We start from the raw sequence: 21505 nt of genomic DNA on the forward strand, positions 1-21505 counted from the left end.
CATTATATTCATCAGCTTTTTTTTTTTTTTTTTAATTCCTATTTGGAACTAAAGCTGCTGAAAAAGTGGTGGGAAGGTTTTTGGTTATTTATTTGGGGGGCAGGTGTTTTGGTTTTCTATGTTGTTGTTGGGGTGTTCAGGGCAGGTTTTTTTTATAGATTGTCTTGAGGGGGTTTTTAGTATGCTGCTTGAAACCCAGGCAAATCCAGGCTGGGGGTACTCTGGTTTCTAAGGGTTTTTTGTTTTCCTGAATTCTACTAAAGGAAGATCAGGGTTAAAATATTTGAAGGAGTTTCTAGGTCTGCTGAAGTCCAGAGTGGAGAAACAGGGCCCTGAGAAGCTGCTCTCCTCAGCTGACATTATTTTACTGACAATATTTTCTTCTGACTCCAGTGGCTTAGGAACAGGCCAGATGCAAAATTTCCTGTTTACCTTTTCCACAAATTGCATCAATAGCAATAGAACCCTGCAGCATTACTTCTTTAAAGAATGCTCCAGTGAGGGACATTCCACAGCCAAGTAAAGCCAAAAAAGAGATGCCTGCTGCACATTTTTGCTTGTTAGCTTGTGCATTCTTGTATCTTTAGCTTGGATGAAGTGAGGGCTGCTGCTGTTTTTTGTGGTTGAATGTATTTCCACAGGTCTTGAGAAACAAACCCCTCAGATCTTATGATATATTATCCCACATGGCATGTTTTATAATTGGAACCAAACTAACAATTTTCTTTTCAAGGATGGGAATAGTAAGAATTTCCTATTTTTGCCTGTTCTAAGGAAGGTAGACTAGGAAAATGGAGATGTGAGTAATCCTCCATGATTACTTACTTAAAAAAAGAGATAAAAAGAAAGTTAAAAAAATATTCAACTTACAGCAATTTTGGCCTGGATTTCAAGATTCCTACAGCAGGTATATGGGGGAAGGCAGAGATATTTTTTCATTTTAATATTAAATAAAATAAATTTGTCTGAAGTAACTTCTTAATCCTCTCAGTCTTTGTGATATAAATAGGTAGCTCTAGTATCTAGTAGAAGAAAAAGAACCCCTACCATCTGACTTCAAACAAGAATACACTTTAGATAATTTAGTACTCTCCTGTGGTAAAACTGGCTTATTTATGGGGAAGAAACATCAGAAATCAGGAGAAAAGTACACATTCTGTTTTAAGAATCTATATATTTCAGTATCTAGTGGGTTTGGATGTGTGTCAATCCCTGAACTAAGACTTTTTTACTAAGTCAAATAGTAGATTGACTTAGGTTTCCCATTTCCCAAAATACACAGGAGAGGGAAGACTGTTTATTTTTTTTGTTTAAAATAGTAGCAATGAACTGGAAGAAAATGACCTTGTTCACCTCGAAATTTCCAACAGCACTTGTATCAGACTGCACCCTGAATGAACATTTGAATAGTTACAATAGTCTTCTGTGAACATACCCAGTTAAAAGAAGGAAAAGTATCAGAACATCAAGTTTATACAGTTAAAAGAAGCATTTATGTCTCCTCACTGTAAAGAAGTCAAAACAGAGGCTTTGCTTTTATTCTGTAATGGAGAAGATACAAATCAAAAATTTTGTACCTGAAAAGGCAAAACTTCTACCGTTGTGTTTAGAAGTATGTCTCCTGGATGCTCTGGATTGCCACTGTGAAACAAGTACCTATAAAGGAAAAGGAAAACAAAAGTCAGAATCAGTTGTGTTACTGTCTTTCATGTTAATTGTCACATACATATGTTACAAGGATAAACATCATTTTTATACTAAGCCTGCATCAGCTGGGGATAAGATGCTTTCACATATCACTGTAATTGGAAGGGGTCAAGGTTTTCAGTTGCTAAAGAGTAGTTGGGCAGTATTTTACACAGGAAGGGAGCTTGCATCATGTGTAATTTGTGCATTACACAAAGCTGTGGTCATAACTGCCTGGCACACACTGTTATCACCTCCTGAAGCAGGAGCCCTGCCCTCCTTCTGCCTCTCCCTGTGCCCACAGGATGAACTCTGCAGATCCTTTCTGAAACAGTTCTGGGAACTTAGCCAAGGCAATATTTTGCCAGGTGAGTGTTCCCCAAGTCCATTTCTCCACAATGGTTCACTGCAAAATCTCATTGATTATTGTGCCAGGAATTTCCAACCCACATCCACACCCTACATGTTACCTGAATTCAAACTTCTATTCCAAAGGCAGATTTATTTAAGAAAAAAATCCCTCAAAAAAAAAAAAAAAAAAAAAAAAAAAAAAAAAAATCAAAAAATCCTGGTTTTGACATGTATACACATATAAAAAAACCTGTACCTTTTTAAACCTGTTCAAGTCCCCATTACTCTCACTCAGTTGTGCAATTAAATTTCTTTTAATTGGACAGAGTAAATATGTTTGAAGCATTATCTAAGCCATCCCTATCAGTATCAATCAGTGAAGTGTTCAAATTCTAGCTGCCTGCTCTGAACAGCTTTTTCAGTACTGCACATGTGTAGAATATGTTACAAAAGAGACAGTTAATTCCTCTTTCTTGATATGTGACAGGAACTTCATGTTATTCTGAATATGTATTATGTAAACCAGTAATAATATTTTTTTACCACTAGGTGGAATCAATGCTTGAAAATTGTTCACTACTTGCCATTTTTTCTAGTGGACTGGAGTTAATTCAGATTACTGTCATAAACTAATTAGATCCTACACCTACTCAGATGCCACTTTTAGGAAGAATATTTTACTTTTATTAGGTTTAAATGAATATGTAAAAAACTATCAACACATTTCAAATCTTTCTTCAATTGGAACTTAGATGGTACTTACTGTTAATTTCTCTTCACCATTAAATATGTCACCAGCCAGAGACAAAATTAGTTCAGAAATTATCACTTGATTAAAATTAAAAACATTATCTCAATTTGCAATTTATTAAGATGCAGTTAGAAATGTAAATTCCAGCTTGTCGTTATCCAATATATCTGAATCCAGGCTGAATACCTGCCATTAATCCATACTTCATGGCAACAAGACAAGTAGAAAACAGTGCTCTGACTCCAGCCCAGAAATGTCTGTGACCCCAAAATAATAGAAGTATTTTAAGAATGTGCACACACATGTAGAACATTTCTTTTATCAAGGCTCAGAAAAGGAGTAAAACCTCAATAGAACTTGTGATACAAGAAATTTACACTGATTTCTATTCCATTGGTTTCAGCAGAACTGCACAGTTGGACTGGAAAACAGAACTGGACTAAATAAGCCTCACTACTGTGTCTCAAGAAAAATAATTTCCACACTGTACTTTAATGTTAGGTTAGTCAATTCCAAAGTATACAAGCTACCTAAAACCCACAGTTCTTCCAAAACAAATCCTGTGACTTTTTCTAGACATTAATTACATCCAAAAAACCCCAACAGGTAACAGTAATTATTTTCTAGGAAGATGCCTTCATTGGACATCTCAATAAAAGCAAAACAAAACTCTCTGGAAAGCTGACCAGAAAACCAAAAGTATATTCTGCTGTCTTTTGACCTAATAGATCTAACTAGTCATACTTTAGTCAGTGAGATATCCTAAGCAGTACTGGCCATATTTTCTCTTGAAAACACTGACAATTCAGAGGAGACTTAATTTAAAATGGAACTTGCCATCTAAGGTACTGCCATCAAAGGCTCCACCCAAAACACAGACATGCTGCTTTTCCTTACCACTTAGTTCTGAGAGGACACACCTAAAAATCCCCAGAGACTCCCTGTGACCTGGGATCACTGTGCTCTCAATGAACAGTGATTGGCTTCAGAGGTTTGGATGGTTTTTTTGGGGGAAGCAATAGCAGTGAGGGCTTTGTTTGTTTGTGAGGGGTTGTCATTTATTTATTTGGGTTTGTTTGCTTGTTTTTACAAACAACCCTGCAAGCACACAGCCACAGGAACCATTTCTCCTACTGTGCCATCAGCTTTGAGACTGAGCTGCAGCTTCTCCTCCTCAGCAGTTGTCACTCCATTAGAGCAATGCACTCCTGGCATGGAGCCAGAACAATTTACAGCAGTAATTAATCAAACCTGATTTTCATGTAATCAAACCTGCTATTTTAGTATATTTTCTACAACTATCTGTTAATCCATATGCACACACAAATGTAACACATGCTCATGTCACATTTTAAATTATGTTTAGAAAGGAAGGGATATTTTTATATCTGAGCCTTGCTTCAACACTTGACAGATAACACCTACTTAGACATTAAAAGTTACACAGATTGAAAACAGAAGCCTAAATACACATACACAGTTAATCCATATCTATAATATTTTGTTTAGAACTAAAATTTGCCAATTAGAAAATTTTATTAGAAATAAAATTTAATTTATGAACAAACAGATGTTCTACAGTTCCTAAAATAAGTGTCATTAGCTATTCTTTTGTAAAACTTGCTTTTCTGACAGGGTAGATTTTCCAATGGAGATTCTTTGGAAATGGGTTGAGAGAGTAAAACTAATTTCAAAATAAAGGTCAGTTAAACCTCCCTTTCAAAAACCCTTGAAATGGCTTTTAAGTAACCTATCTTTTCCTCCCCAAACCTTTTGGGTTTGCACTCTTTATATAACAAGACCTTTTTTACAAACTTGCTGTTATGCTAGATATTTAATTGCACAAGAGAGTATTATCCGTTTCTCCCTCCCAGGTGGAGAGAAGACTCTTATGTCTCCTAACTAATGAACTAATTTATTCATCTGATATTTTTTAAGTAAAACAGACATTTCTAAAAACCACAGAGACATTTGCAGGACATGTAGGGTCCTCATTAAATCACTAATGTAGAGTAATCCAGTTGATACCCAGAGGATTATGAGGTTGTTTCCTTTTACTTAATTCCTACACCAGTAGTAAGATGTCTGGCCCAATCCTTTTTTCTTTCAAGAGAAACACTGGTTTATAACTGGACTGAATGACCTTAAATGTCTTTTCCAACCCAAATAATTTTATGACTTTATGGTTTTCAGACTATGGTAGGTATTTCTCAATACAGATAATGAAGAACCTGGGAATAGCTTTGCTTTCAATTGCTAAATTATTTTGACACCTGTCCTGGGATTTACACATGACAGGCCATGCAAACATTAAAAATATGTGCTTTTTTCCCTGATTACTTAACATTTTTCTTAGGGTAGAATCACTAAGATTTCCTTGTCTACCTGCTGAAGGTAGACAAGTTAAACCTGTTAAACCTAACACCTTGTGAAGCATTCCTACAAATAAAAATTCTGAAAGCAACGGATCTGTAAATACAGTAATCCCAACCAAACACAAATTCACCTAAAGTTAAAAACACCAAACCCTACTATTGCCTTATGGAATATTACTTCACTACTTTCTTAATTACAGAATTCAAACATGAACACAATTGAACATTTTGGACCAATGTCATCAGAGAAAACTAACTCAAATTTACAATTGCTAAGTATACTAATGTATCTGAATCTAAGAGAACCTTTTCTGCTGGCAGTGTCTTTTTAGAGTCACAGGTCAAAGATAATAAGGTATTCAAATACAGAGAAAAACCTCCTCTCTACCAGAAATAATTAAACCTATGAACTCACTACACATCTAAAATCAAGCCAAATAGAGGGGAAACCCCCCCAGCCAATAAGCTGAAACAAATATTCATGCACACCCTAACACACAAAGGGAGGGGAAGGTAGAAGTGTGATTATCATTTGTACACTGACAAAAGATACCATTAGTCTGCCAATGCAGTTAACTATTTACAGTACTTTAAAAGCCCACACTCAGATTCAGAATTCCTCCAATAGTGAGCACCTCAGAAAGATTCTCACCTTTTGTAACATCCCCCATAAGATGGATTCATCAATATTACTAATTTGAACTGCTGACTTTAATATTCTTTTAATAGCTGAATTTTTTCATCACCTGTGCTTTCAAAAAAAGCCCAAAACAACCATGCACACCTCTACCCACCCCCTATCTTGCTTATAAAGGGATGAATCTCTCTTCTTTCAAGCATATCCAAGCATATTTATGCTCAAAAAACTATTTTTCTCTGTATTACCCAATTTGACTTCTTTTACGTGTTAAAAAAAAATCTTCGTTTTATTTAAAGTGTCTTATTTTTTCATCTATAGAAAGTGTTCTAATTACATGTTCTAATTAAAATAGAACTGAATACACAACAATTATATTAGTAAATTATGGCAGTTTTATAAAAGGAAACAATATACAAAAATACCTTAAACAGCACAATTCACATCCACTGTCAACATGTTTGGGTTTTGTTTTGAAGGAAACGAGTTGTTTGACCTGATACTAAACCTGATTCTAAGAACATAAGAATGCAGGCCTTTGTGCTCTGTAAACATCAGCAATCAAATACTTTCCTTCACATATCCTCCTTATGTTTTTTTTAGCAATCTGATGTATTTTATATCCCATTTTCAGAAAAGGAAAATAGGTAGGAAGGCAGAGAGGAAATGTTTCCTTCCATGTTTGAACAAATTATCCATAGCAACATGCAGCCTTAGAGTTTTTAATTCTGCACAACATGAATTTCTGTAAAAGCAATATTCAGTCAGCAATTTTTTGGCTTTCTACAGATGCCATCATCCACTGCAAGAGTCATTATTCACCAATTCTATCCAGCATTTTTGATCACTGGATGCAAATGTGGTAAAAGAAAACTAATCTACCTCCTTTGTGTCACTTTCTCAGAATCCTAATTAGGAAGTGTTATTCTACTGTCACTGGAAACCAGTATTAACCATGCACTATTTCCTCCAGCAAAACACAAACAGAAGATGAATCATTTCTTTTCCTTCTCTCAAGCTCAATTTATTCTCCTATTCTTCATGCCTCTTACTAAGTCATTTGAAAAAAATTGCTTATACTTCCAAAAAAAAGTGCAGTTCCTCCAGTCTATATATATGCATCTGCAAAGTACTCACAATAGGTAAGCAATGCAGTGGAAGCTTTTTAAAGTATATGTATATATATTTTTTTTTATATATATATATATATATACACACATATATAGTTTTTATAATTCCAAATTTGGAAAAACTCCTCAAAAATAAACAAAGAAGAAATGTCCTGGCCTCCCCAAACAACTCAAAACAGAAAAAACCCCCATCCTATTACCTTCTGTGCAAAATGCCTGGTAAGATTTCCACTTCTGACAAAATGAGCCCGTCTAAGTGTCTTTATATAAACTGGGCTGCATGGTTGAGAGCTGTAAGGGTTGAATTCCCCATTTTCACAGAAGTGTTGACCAGTGCACCAAAAGGGCTGAGCTTTCTCATGTTTGTCAAGGGACCACAAAGTAGCTTGAGTGAAGAAGTGATGGAAGGATTCTGGGGAGTGGTCTGAGTCTGTTTTATCCATCACACGCCTAAGAAATATTTTTTCTCACACCACTTCAAAACTCAATCTGAACCAATGAAACCTGTGCCATTTCCTAACCCTCTTCACTTGTGCAGCATGTGTAGAAGGTATTTAGCTGTGTAAGAAAATCTCATTCTCTGGTCTACTCTTCTACTGTTTCCCAGACAAGACTGTGACATCCACTTTCTAAAGCTGCACTGTGTCTCTGGAGTGGGCTCACATCAACTGTAATAAAATGTCTGGCATTAAATTAATCTTAAATTTTTCATTTTGGAGGTCATTAGGGGTTTTTTCTATTTTTTGGATAGGGTTTTTTTTGTTTGCATTTTTTGCTGGGGGTGATTGTTCTTTTACAAGGTTATTTCTGCTGAATTTTTAATCCAGTGAGATGTAGAAAGGCTTTGTTGGGGTTTTGAGTTTAGTATGTGTGTGTGTATGTGGGTGTATGCACATAAACATTTTTTACTCCTCCAGCTTGGCTGGGGAAGCACAGATAACTCCCTTCAGTTTTCCTATACACAGGCATTTGCCACCCCTTGAGATTGCACTTGTGTATGTGACCTCATCAAAGGCTGCAAAGATGCAATTATGACATCTCAGAGACTCCAGCTCTTCTGGAAATCACGTGAAGTATTTTAGAGTATCTCAAGTGGCATTAGGCATCTAACATTTTGGCAACAGCAGTAAGCCTCCAAGATTTCTGAGTAAGAACTATAAATCCAGGAACGCTGCCAAGTACACAAATCTTGGATATTAGTACCATTAAGGAAGAAGCAGCACGTCCTTGGCTTAGGCAACTCTCTTCTTCTGTCTCTGATCCATACTTTGAGGGTTTTTTCCCTTTTCATATGAAGTCCTGGCCTCATTGTTATGGGCAGAATTCCATGCCCAGAGCAAACAGCATCAGTGCCTGGGAGCCTGCCTGCCAAATCCTGGCTGTCAGTGCATCCATTTGAGGATGTTCTACTCATTAGTACAGAAGCTTATGCAAACAGAAAAACCAAAGTTCTCAAATTCGCTTTTATGTACACTAAAAGTATTATCCCACCTGAAATGTACTGACAAACACCAAAACATTTAAAATAATACACTCAGAGATTTTCAAATATTTCCTATCAGCTGACATGACCATTACAAGCTTATAAAATCGTGTTGCACTTTAATAGCAAACATCTTTACAATCAGAATTAGAGAATTACTTCTAAACTATACACTCTGTGTTTATGCACTTACATGGTTCTTGAGCTAAAACTGCCCATAAAAGGTTTAATGCATTGGGCTGAAGGGGAGGTTCTACACTGAACAGTGATTATGAACAAAGAACAGCTTCTACATCAGGCAAGTCACTGCTGTACTCATCTAAAACCAAAACAATTTTGCAGGTCTCTAGGTTTTGAGTGGTTGGTACTGCAAAAGCAAATGATGAGGAAGTTCTATTTCCAGTTTTGGAAAGCTGTTAGGAAGGTTTTTTTCTGATGTAATGCATTTCATCTTGTATGTCTCTAGCCACAGGAGGACTTGCATCCCTGTAGGATGCATAGTTAATTATATTTTGGATACATGCAAGACTGACTGCTATGATACTTTTTTGGTAACTGTTTTGTACTTAAAAAAAATAATTTTATTTTTCACTGCTAGGGAACTTGTTTTAAAAGCTGCCTTTATTTTTCTTTACAAAATATCACACACCCATCTGTCATTTTATGTAGGTATTTTTCAGCACTGTCACAATAATTTCAAAGCAGACAAAATAATGTATAACTTTAGTTACCAGGAGTCCAACAAGATACTATTCACACTCAACATATTGATTTTCTAGCTTAAATAGTCAAAAATAGATTTTCTTGCATGACTATTAATTCTGTGTTGTGAGAAGATGTCAGGGGAAATATAAGTGAGGTTAGCATCATGTGTTCCCTGTGATCCCTGTGCCCAGAACACAGAAAATGAGATGAACAGTCTCAAATACTGCACATCCAGTATCTATGCCAATATCAGAGTCAAATATAATCTACAAGGTGTTTTGTCAAGGTATTAAGAGTCTACTTTAAAACCGAAATCCCAGTCAGCAAGTTGTACCTCATAAAGTCACTTTATTAATAGCCAATGTCAAAAGAGGATGACTACTCAAAAACTTGGTAAAAGGAGAGGCCAACCAGCTACAGGGCAACTATAGAGTTCAAAGCAGTGCTGGGGGGAAAAGGAAGGAAAAAACCCAATACTACAAACAAAACCCCATTTTTTAGGGGTACCTCCCCTAAAAAAAGTAACCAGCTAATCCTTTTGAAAACATTCCAAATAACACTATGAAGCAGTATTGCAGAAGGGTCTGGAGCACAAGTCCTGTGGCTGGAGCCAGGTGAGGGTCAGTCTCTTCTACCATGCCTCAGAGGAAATGGCCTTAGGTTGCATCAGGGGAGGTTCAGATTAGATACCAGAAATATTTTCTGCACTGAAAGAGCAGTCAGGCATTGAAATAATGTCCAGGGAGATGGAGTCACCATCTCAGGAAGCTTCCAAGAAGCAACTCTATGTGGCACTTAGGGATAGGGGTGCTGGGCTGATTGGTGGACTAGATGACCTTGAAGGTCTCTTCTAACCTTAATGATTCTGTGAAGCAGTTACATACAAGAAACCTCTTAACCTTTAAAATATGAGCCTCATATTTTAAAAATATAAAGCAAATGTATAAATGTATACTAGTGAGGTTGGGGTGAGTTTTGGTTTTCGGTGTTTCTTTTTTTCTCACAGTATAAAATACATACTTGTCTTTTCCTGCAGCTTTTTTCTTTTAAAAGAAGAAAAAGCTTTTTTCTTTTAAAATAAAAGTCAGCATTTAAAATACATTTATACTGAAGCAAACCTGAAGCCCTGTCTAAAAATATCCATTCTTAATTCCTACGGCAGAACAGCCATGTGTTATGCACTTTTTCAAGGGTTTTCTCAAAGTAATTAGTGCATATGTTCTTTGAAAACAACATCTGACTTGTGTCAATCACACCTATAAGGAGGATTCTGAAACTTAGTCAAAAAAGGAAAGGTTGTGTTGGTGATGGACACCAGCATCACCTAAGTGCTGCAATGGAATGTCTTTCTCAGATGTGTTTCGACTGGTTCATAAAGAAACTCTTAAGTACAATTGTCAGATTTAATAAATCTGTGCTTGGAACAGCAATGCACGTGCCAAAACAGCAAAGTGGATTACAATAATTATGCAAAAAACCTGAGGGAACAGATATTCAATACTATTTATCTTTACAATGTAGGCTGTTTTGAGCATTTAGAGAACAGTCCATCCCTTTATTTAAACAACACAAAACAAACAAAACCAAACACGTCTTCAACACTGCCAAACAATTTCTTTTTAAGAGGAACCTCCTTCAATCTACCTTCCTTCTCCAGGATTTTCTACTGAAAGAAATATATATATTTTCTTATTGCAAAGGATGAGACCGTAGATTACTATTAAGGAACTTTGGTGTTTTGGCTGGAGAACTTTTGCTTTGAAAGAGCCTAGAAAGCTTCGGCACAAGAGCTGTCACTAAAGCAAGCATTAGAATGTTTCCATTTACATGTCCCTGATCTCCAGGTGTGGTTTAGAACAAGCACCATCTATTTGACTGCTTAATATTCAGCAGGAATCTGCCAGCCAGGTCTTGCATAAAACAGGAACAAATGCTACTTTCTGCTCAGTGAAGTGAGCTCAGTTCTCACTTTAAGTTAAGAGATCCGTGACAGTGTTATCCCTGACAATATTCTCAGATCTCAAAAATTAAATATTTAAAGACTTAATGAAAGCTAATTACTGAACTGCAGAAAACTCAAATTCAGTTCAGCAAAACATTTGGTGTGGAAAAATAAACTACAGGAACAAGTCAGTGCTCTGTCAAAGTGCAATAGATGTGCTATTTATTCAGTCTGAGCTGTGGTCAGTATTTCCATTAAAAAACTTCTTCATCACAAATTTATTATGACAGTTACTAAGCAATTACCTCAAAATGACTTGGCAGACGAATTTTCCTTTAAATTCATAGAGCTCTTCTAATACTTAAAAGGAAAAAAGAAAAAGCCTGTTGCATCTTTTCAGACAGAAGATTGCTATCAAAAGTGTATTTTCTACTCTTAATTCCCACCATCAGATGCATTTCCCCACCAGGTAAGTCTTGCAAATACTTGGTCCATTTTCCCTTTTCTGTGTTTCAATCTGCCAGTCACAGTTTTATTTTTGACTGCCTCAGTAAGCATCCTTGAAATATCAGGAAACTCCACTGCTCTACTAGACCTGCACTTGCCAAATTCTGCAGCTGCTGCTCAAGTTACACAGACAAACAAGTCCCCAAAAATTTGAAATTACAACACCTGTAAATCTAATTAGTTACTGAGTTCAGAAAGGTAAAATACTGTATTTTTGAGGACACTGTGGCAATAGAAGCTAAAAGTTATAATAAACTTTGAAATGGCTTACAATGATAGCTGAATAGGTAGCATATTTCAAACTTGTGAACTTCCTTTAAGGAAGCAACAGAATGCAAGATGTTTCCTTTCTTCTAAAACCAAAATACATTTCTTCAATAAATAAAACTAAGAGGACAAAACAACCAAGGAAAAACCAAAAACAACAACCCCCAAATTGTACAACCAAACAAAAACCAAACCGACACAAAAATCCCCAAAAAAACAAATCCTACAGCCCAATAAACCTCCACAAAAAACACACAACCATAAAACCCCCCAGAACAACAGCAAAGAAAACCAAACAAAAAACCCTCCAAAAATCACCATCCCACCCAAAAAAAAAAAACCAAAACAAACTCCCAAAAACAAAAGAAACCCCAAACCAAACAAAACAAGACCCTGAAAAGCCCCACTTCTTTGCCCCAAAAAAAATAAAACATATAATCCTCTACAGCTAAGACTATTCTTTAACACAGCAGGTGGACATAACTACCTTAGGCCTGGCTACAATTTTCCAAGGCACAACAATGACCATTATTTTCCCACCTTTTACACAGATAATTAGTACTTTCTCATTCCCCTAGCTCCCTTCAGCATTAAGCCAGCATGTATTAAAAAATGCATTTTTTCAACTGTTGGCACAGAAAAAATGTTTTGCCTTTAATCCAAGGAGGTGTGGCAGTTATGCTCCTCCACACATGCACCTGGGACAGCCAACCAGGGGAGTCTTTCAAAGCCTAGCAATCAACTGAGACAGTAATCTGACATCTCAAACAACCACCTTGGGTTTCACAGGTCAGACTAGTTTGGAACAACATAGTCACAAGGGAAAAATCTTCCCTGTTGTGCTAAGCCAAGGTGAAGATTTAGCCTTTGATTATGTACCAAGGTACACAAGTTGACTAATTGGATTCAGGACAGCAAAAATGTCTCCTTCACAAGAAAAACATTCAGTCAAATTGATTCAAAAAAACTTTGTTCTACCAGGCTATAGGTATTGGTCTAAAAAAAAAAAAACCACATAAGGTGTGTGAAGTAAGGAGAAAAGGAATCCACTAACATAGCAATATTTAACTGGACATTAAATAAACCAAGTATTTTATAAATCTTGAATTACTATGTTGGCGAGACAGTAGCCAGCAAAGCAGCAAATGAGTCTCAAGAAAACTAAAGGATGACTAATCTCTACAGTGCTAATTGTACCTTGACTACCCTTAATTCATCTGACCAGTAGTTGAAAAGAAGTCACCTTTAGTCCCCCATCAAATCTCAGATATTTGTATTCTGAAAGCAAACACCCCCCTTTCTTTTTTGTTGCATTCTAATATTTTTTAAACAGGTCAACCTGGAATCTTAGCACAGTGACTTGTTTCAAGCTCTAAAGCTACATCTTAAAAAAATACTGCCCTTCAGAGTCCCAGCTTTCAGCTCTGGGGACATCCTTTTATGCTCCAGCAAGATTTCTGATCTGGATAACCAAGGGACCAAGGCCACAGGGCAAAACACACTGTACAACAACCATGCTGTACAATTGCTCTGTAATTAGAAACAGACTAACCAAATACAAATAGGACCAAATTGGCTTCTTTTAAATTCTCTGCATCAGAGAAGCACTGGCTTTGCATTGCATTTTTCATAAAGGCTCTAGATTAAATGAAAAGGAAAATTTAAAAGCAAGACAAGATTTATCATAGTAAGAGAATTAGAGGGAAGACAGTAATGGTCACTCTTTCAGCTGAACTCCAAATGTCCTACACCATTTCACTTTAGGTTACAATGACAGCCTCAAATTCTACCTTAAAGCATTCTTGGCACAAGCAACTTCATATATGAGACCAGCAGCAAGTAATTACTAACCTTTCTACATTGACTGGCTTGTCAAATTTAAAGAGTATATAATCTCCAGCAACTGGTGTGACAGCCCAGAAAAAATCTTCCCCTACGTAGGTTTTTTCTAGCGTGTGCCCCTGGTAGACTTTTAAAGATGTCGAAACCTCTGCAGGTGGATTCACGTGGATTTTGTGCAGTAATGGTTTCAGGAAGTCTTTATCCTAATTGAAAGACAGACAAACATCATGCTGGTCAGACAACATTGTTTATTATGATCCTTTCCCAAGTGGTTACACTTAAAACAAACATTGGCATAAAATGGAAAATTAATGCATTACTCATTTTGGGTGCATCAGATCTTGTACTGCTCAATAATATGGACATTCCATTAAAGTAAAAAAAAATAGAAAAAATCCACATAAATATGCTGGACCGGCACTTCTACATTATAGTAGCAACCAGTCTGTATCAGATTTAATTCCAGTTGGAGCAGTATACATCATGCTCAAAAATGCAAGGCAACAAGAGAAGACTCTTTTTCTCCACAATGTTTTTCATTTAATCAGCCTGCTCTGTAAAGGAAGGGAAATGTTTTCTACTAACTGTGAGTTTCTGGATCTTCCCTGCTAGAGAAGAGTGGAGGCCAACATGCTGGAAAAGAGAAGGCCTGAAGCGTATCCGTAGGTTAGATTTCTGTCGATCACAATGTTTCTGAAAAGGCGGGGGAAAAGGTAACGGTGGGATAAAAAACAAAAACAAAACAACACGTTAGTAAAAACCAACACAAGGTAAGAACCTAGGCCTATTTATGCAGTTTTTCTTGTTTTCATTCCCGAAATCTATCAAGACTGCTGTGCAAATGTAATACTGTTCAAGGTCCTTGCACAGAACCTGTTTATTCAGCAAGGGAATCTCTTGAGAAATAGAGGACCAAAATATGAAGTTCATTCCCCATTTGTAACTTTCTCCAAGACTTCTACCCAAGCAGTGACATTCTGCAGAGCTTCTCCAGTGGTTACAGTATAAGTTTATTTTAGGTCTGTTACACATAGAATCTTACTAGACTTTTGCTTTTTATCCTGCTGCATCCAAAATCTGAAGCAATAACAGCTATGATGGTCCTGAGAACTGTCCCTCTGAAGTTCTTTTTGAGATAATAATCGTGGCAGGAAGAAAGACTCTTCCAGAGCATGCAGTAACTATAAAGTATACTATGCTGGCTTCCAGCTCACAAAAATTAACTCATTCATCATCATAGAAACATTTTAGAAGCTTTATAATAAAAAAAAACTTACAGCATCTTTCTCAGGGTTACACACTTTCACCCAGAGGATATGGTCCAGGAGCCAATCAATAGGTTTCTCTTTATAAAACATAAATATGAACTCTACAATAAGAGTGATATCTGGAGACTGGAACATTTTACCTGTGGGTGACATTAAGAATAGCTGGAGTTACTTTAGATTAGAGATAACACTTTCTTTTGAAATAAATGAGATAGCAGATATAATATTTGTGCCAAGACAAGAAATATTAGCACTGAACAACTTGAAATTTCAATGTTATTAGAAGCTCCATACCTTTCAACTAAATAAAACAGCTATTCAAACAATAACTTGTCATATATCTTGGTGGTATCAAAAAATTCACTGTATATTCTATGTATACACTGAAAGTCTCCTTAAGAATAGAAATTGTCAGTTTTTAAAATTAAGAGAAAGAAGAGTTATGGATTGGCATCTATTGTTGCCCATGTCACCAGTAAGTTCAAGCACCTGATGTGAGGGGTATTGCAAGTGTTATCTGCCCAGTCACACAGTTTCAGCTACTGCAGGTACAGAAAGCAGAGATGCAACATCTACCACTAACTCAGAACCTCCCAGGCAGGAAATAAACAGGAAAGAAGGAAGGTTCCAGAACATAACCAGAGACAATGCAACTCAAAAAGAGACATCCCCCAGCAACCAGAGTATTTTTCTGCAGTGCACAGGCCATCAGCAGGACTTCTGGGTGGCACTGTGCAAAAGGATTCTTGGGAATCCTGAAGACTGGGAGGCTTAAAGGGGCCTTTGCAAAAGAAGGAAACTTACAGTTGATAAAGAAAGTCTATCTAATATCAATATGAGCAATCACCTACATGGTTGTGGAACACACTCCTCTGGCAGTAGAGGTGTCTGAAGAGAAAGGCGGCCGATACACAGGGCTACTGTGTCAATCTGAATGCAGCACTTGGAGAAGGTGCCTTGCATGAAAACACTGCTACAGGAGCATCACAACTGGCAGTGGGGCAGTCCAAGGCTGACAAGTGCACTGAAGCATTGGAACAGGCTGCTGAGGGGAATGCTTAAGGCAACATCCCTGGAGGTATTTAAAAGATGTATAGATGTGGCACCTGAGGACATGGTTTAGTGTAGATTTGGCAGTGCTGAGTTAGTGTTTTGTCTCAATGGTCTTTTCCAAAAAAAATGATACTATGACCACATGCCAGCTAAAATCCCAAAGGCAGCTCCTGATTTCAAGGCAGATTCAGAAAACATCACCAGGTCTGCAGATGAAGTCTGAAGTCTTTGCTAGGTTTCAACAGAGAAAGCAAGGAAGAAAGACTTCATGTAACAATGGATCTCTCAGGAAGACATCTGCTGAAGGGATTCAGTTCTGCAGATGTTGCTGAGATGTGGGCAGTGCTGGGCTGAACAGGGATGGGCTGTTGGGACACGTGTGCACCAATGGATCAGAGTCCAGCAGAAGCTCTATTCCAATGCAAGTCCTCTGTCTATCCACATTTCAGAGTCCTGTACAACACACTGACACAGAGCACTCGGGCATGGGAAATGTTTTGAGGGTTTTTTCCACTTGTGAAGAGGCCTCCATAGACTTTCTAAATAACAAGTTCCCCAAGTGGGAGAGTTTCTAATATTTTCTCTACTCTTAGGAAAACCAGCAGGAGTAGACATTAAGAGGAGATCACTGGCAGAGCCTTGCCCCTTTCAGAAAGCAGGTGTCTGATGCAATCTCTTTCCTTTATGACTTGTGCAAAATTGCATCAGAACAAAACCAATGCAAGAATACTCAATGAAAACTCTGAGAGCAGTCTGGAGGTGTCTGAGTTAGACTACATCATCATGCCATAAAACAAATATGGAAGAAACCTCTGACTAAAGCACCAATTATTTCACCTGTTAGAATGATGCTATACTCATTATAGTAGACAATTTACACACTGGGGTGGAAAAGTAAATGTGATAAAACAATAACTGATTTATTAACAATAACATTGCTATATCAACGTTGTCCCTTACAGAAACTTTTCACCCAGCCCTTTACAAAGCAAAATATTGTCATCACTTTTAAGTTGCTGCTGTAATGAGGTCCTCAAATAGGTATCTCTGTAACTAAAATCTGAAGCTTCCACTACACAAGGGACAACACTTACTAAACTAGGGACAATTGCAAAGCTTTATTCTTAAAAGACATCAAAAAGATGTTATTATTTTTATTAGTACATTGTTTGGCATTATTTGTGGAAGTAAATATTTAAAAATGGGTAGGAAACAATCATATGATTAGTTAAATGTTGTGTAAAATAGTCATGCAGAATAACAGCTTTCAGCTTGTCACACTTCCAACTAAACAGACCCCAATTTTGCTGGTGATTCATCTCTGCCTATTGCTTCCAAAGGCATAGGGCAAGAGAGGAGAAAAATATTGTAAGCCCTGATAAAACACCAGCTAAAAAATGGAACTAATGAGATGTTTCTGGGATTTTTACGGGTCTGAAACCATAATTTCTAGGTGACAGCTGCTGAGGCAGTCTGTCAGTCACATCTGTTTCCATACAAAGTGCACCTTTCCATGTGTTGTCAGAGAGATGCACAATATGATGAGAGTCAGAAGACAGAAATATTGCCCTAATCTCAATGCCTCTTCCAGGATCTATAAACAGCCATGATGCTCTAGAATCCTTTTATTCTTCTACCCAAGGACAGAGCAGAAGAATCACACTGACTTTTTTTTCCTTTGACTAGCTCATCTTCTGAAGAACATAAGGATTACTGTCTTGTCCTCACCCACAGACCATGTCACTGAGAACTTGGCATGAAGGAACAGGATGCTACAATTAAGTAAACTGAGAACAAGACTGAAGATATGAGTAGGAATTTACTCTTATCCCTAATTTAAGTTATCCTAATTTTACATAAAATAGAAACAGGATATCAATGCATTATTTACCCCCATATGGCAAACTTGTCTAGGCTCAGAGGCAGTTTCCTCTAGGCTGGCAGTCTACTGTCCACCATGAGTCAACCACCCCAGACTTGGGGGGCAATCTAATTGCCATGGTTATTTCACAGGGCACAGCAGGAAAAAACACAGCAAACAAAGCCCAACCAACCACAAAAAACCAAACCAACCAACCAAGCCACTCTGACACATCCAACTGCAGCTAGTCAGAATAAGAGAGGTGAGCCAGCTGTACCTGCACTGGCATCTTTAGATCAAGCAGCCTCTTTGCCTTACACTCACATCACTGTGAGTGTAACACTCACACCATGGAAGTGTTCAACAGTGAACACAAAGTCTTCTCGTGTTAATTCCTAATGAACACTGGAGCAAAGATGAACAGGAAACACCCTGATCCCAAGACAAGCCCTTGTCTTCCTTCAGTAACCAAGGACAGACATCCCCATATCACTATCTGAAATGCTGTCACACACAGCTTGGCACAGCTTGGCCCCAGCCCCTTGTCCCTCTGCATAACATCACCTCACTCATCTGTCATTTCTGTCTCAGGACACCACCTGCACAGCAGTTCTGCCATGGATCCATGTCTCCTTTTTTCCATCAAAACAGTCTCTCTACAGCAGCTCAAAACCAGAGCTCTGCAGTGAAGTCTCTGGTTAAACGGGCCTTCAAAGCTCTGGATCCCTGACTGGGCACACCTAGTCCTTGTAATGAAAACCTACCCAGTACAACTCCTACTGCAGAGATCCAACACTCAGCCCCTCTGGATCCAAATCAACCAAGCCCTTGCCTAGATTCTCCTAACCAAGAGCAGCAGAGCAGCACCAGCCTGGCTTCCCTAGGGCACAGCCACAGCCCAAGAACAAGCAGCAACATTTGCTGAGGTCCTTCTATCCTGCAGCTCCCATGAGGAAAGTGCTGTGAGCCTCAGAACCACTGAGACACCACCAACATCCAACCTAGGGATTGCCCACTGGCCATCCCTAATATGCAGCCAGAAATCATCAAGCCAAAGGGACCTAAGCAAAACACTGCAGTGAACACACACTGCCTCAAACTGCAAACTCTGAGAAAGAATGAAGCAATGGCTCATCCTGCACCATGTAAATGCACTTGGTACAGTGCATGGGAACAGTCATAAATCCAGAACACTCTGCTGACAAAACTTCAGAGCTTTTGGATTCTGGGCACATGCAACCTATCATTGTGAGGAAAACTTCAAAATCTGAAAGAACTAAGAGACAAAGGTAAAAGTTTGCTCCATAAAACCCTAAAGATACAAAATGTCGACCTTCTCAAATTTATTTATCTATATTGATAAAAACGACAATCAAGACTGAAAAAAAAAAAAAAAAACAAACAAACCTGTGGAACACTTTCTGTATTTTCTGTGTCCTGACAAGACTTCTATTCATTTTTCAGTCCTTTTAAAGGCCATCCTTAGTGAACTATTCTGGCCATCTCAGTATTTTGCTGGCAAATACAAGGCACATACTAAATGAAACACTTTGTTTTCTAGTTCTCTGAACTGCCAATATCTAAATCATTTTAATTCTTCCACATGAGCATCACAAATATTGAGTCTACACCAACAATAATTTTACACCTGCAAGCACATATTCTAGCCATAGCTGATGTTTTCAATGCTTTCCCTGGTAATGATATGCAAATTGCTGGCATTAAAACCAGAATCTCTTTGAAGTTATTTAAAGCTCAAATGTTTGACTTGCTCTATTCTCTCCCAAACTTCAACTATGTGCACAGCTTGAGCAAAACTGCAATCAGAACAACTTAAAATAATCAAAACAATAGGCCTTAAAACATCAGGACACAACAAGACTCAGAGGAATTGCACAAGACAACCAAAAGGCCATTTCAGACCACTGCATGAAATGTTTGTGACAGCTGGCATTATAGGTACAGTGCAAGGATTGCAGTTCCTCTGAAAAACACTTCAGCTCACAGGCAGTTGGAAGACAAATCATTATTCCTCATAAAAAGCCAGTAGGACTTTCCTACATTATGTTACAGGTCTCATAGTGCAAACAAGAATCCAGAAGAGTAAAAGATACATCTCCTTCCCCAGAGCTTCTTAAGGAAACAGCATACATCTCACCCATTATTTATTAGATACTTGACAGCACTTAAGACTATGCTTTCAGGATTAAAAAAAACCAAAGGAAGCAACGTCTGTTCTGTAGCAGAGGTGACAGAATTCTATAATCCTGCTGTCAGCCTAAATAGCTACATTTGCCACTTCCTCGTGTAGCACTTGCATAAATTAGATTTTCAGTTCAGAAATACACTATGACAAAAAATCCCACATTTTTACCTCGCAATCTTGCAAGCCAAACAAGGTTTCCAACAGCTAACAGTGAATCAACCACACCTCTCTTTTTGAGAGATTATTTCTAAATCAGTAGCATCTAGACAACAGTTGCCCAGAGAAGCTGTGGATAATCCATCCCTGGAAGTGTTCAAAGCCAGGCCGGATGGAGCTCTGAGCAACTTGGGCTAGGGACAGGCGTCCTTGTCCTTGGCAGGGGGGTTGGAACTGGATGACTTCAAGGTCCTTTCCACACCAGGCCATTCTATGATTCTGTGAACTCAGTGCTCTACATTATTTCTTGGACATCTACACATAAAACTGATCCCCAGTTACAAACTACTGTTGCTCTTCCCAAAGGTGTCTGCATTACCAAATTGCCACAGTATCAGGCTGCATCAAGATCCATAAAGGGATGGAGCAGAGATGAGAAAAATCTACATTACTTGCATAAAATTTCCAAGCAATATATGATTATAGCACACCAATGTGTACCAGAGCCAAAAGTTTTAGATACTCCTATGAATACTAATTTTCCTCTCAAAGCTTAAAAACATAATAAGTAGCTATATTGGAAGAAGAAAAAAAATCTAACTTAATTTTCTGAGTAGAAAAGCAACATTAAGATCTGTAGCCATAGCTAAATGCATCTGAAATTCTACTGATATCATCCAGTTAAAAGGAGGCAAACAAATATGATACAAGGAACAAAGAACAGGGATGCAAGCAGCAGGAGCTAACAACTAAATTTAACTACAGCTACTTTCAGAGCCCACACTGCCTAGAAGTATACAGACAGTGTAGAAAAACAAGATATTTTTAAAGAGTTGTGCTTTTCATTAAGCCAAGTCTCAGTATTAAGAACTATCTACCTACTCCACCAGGCTTAAACACTGTGCTCTCTAAAGCAGAGAATAGAATGGTGGGGTGGGGGCTGAAATACACAAATACAAAGCAAGTTAAGTGACCTGAAATACAACTGCATGGGGTATACAGCACACATCCTAAAGTGTAAGTTGGTTTTATGCACATTTGGTTTTATGCACATTTGGTGTGTCATTCTTGCAGAGTGGCAATTTGTAAGTGAGCACATTCTACTACTAAATCAGGCAAATGTAGAATAGATGTAAATTCTATAGCCCAGGGACTCCATAGAGAATTTACACTTAAAGTGCAATTAGACTGGAGCTAAAACTCAAATTGTGGGCTTAGTCTGGGTAACTGCTTTACTGCTTAACAGTAGAAACAAAATCTTATCAAATGCTGTATTCAAGCAGTC

The 21505-nt window shown here is 37.7% G+C and overlaps 1 protein-coding gene across 2 annotated transcripts in view; it reads right to left on the reverse strand.

Moving 5' to 3' along the window:
• MGAT4A (alpha-1,3-mannosyl-glycoprotein 4-beta-N-acetylglucosaminyltransferase A) overlaps positions 1 to 21505 on the reverse strand; it is a 77711-nt gene that overhangs the window by 7911 nt on the left and 48295 nt on the right. For both annotated transcript variants that reach the window (XM_058800572.1, XM_058800573.1), the window contains exons 10-13: positions 14954 to 15084; positions 14262 to 14369; positions 13686 to 13879; positions 1578 to 1656 (exon numbers count right to left, since the gene is read on the reverse strand). In XM_058800572.1, coding sequence (XP_058656555.1) covers positions 1578 to 1656; positions 13686 to 13879; positions 14262 to 14369; positions 14954 to 15084 — 512 coding nt within the window. The remainder of the gene's footprint in view (positions 1 to 1577; positions 1657 to 13685; positions 13880 to 14261; positions 14370 to 14953; positions 15085 to 21505) is intronic.

The sequence above is a fragment of the Ammospiza caudacuta genome, chromosome 2, assembly GCF_027887145.1.
Source record: "Ammospiza caudacuta isolate bAmmCau1 chromosome 2, bAmmCau1.pri, whole genome shotgun sequence".
In the NCBI taxonomy this organism is placed as follows: domain Eukaryota; kingdom Metazoa; phylum Chordata; class Aves; order Passeriformes; family Passerellidae; genus Ammospiza; species Ammospiza caudacuta.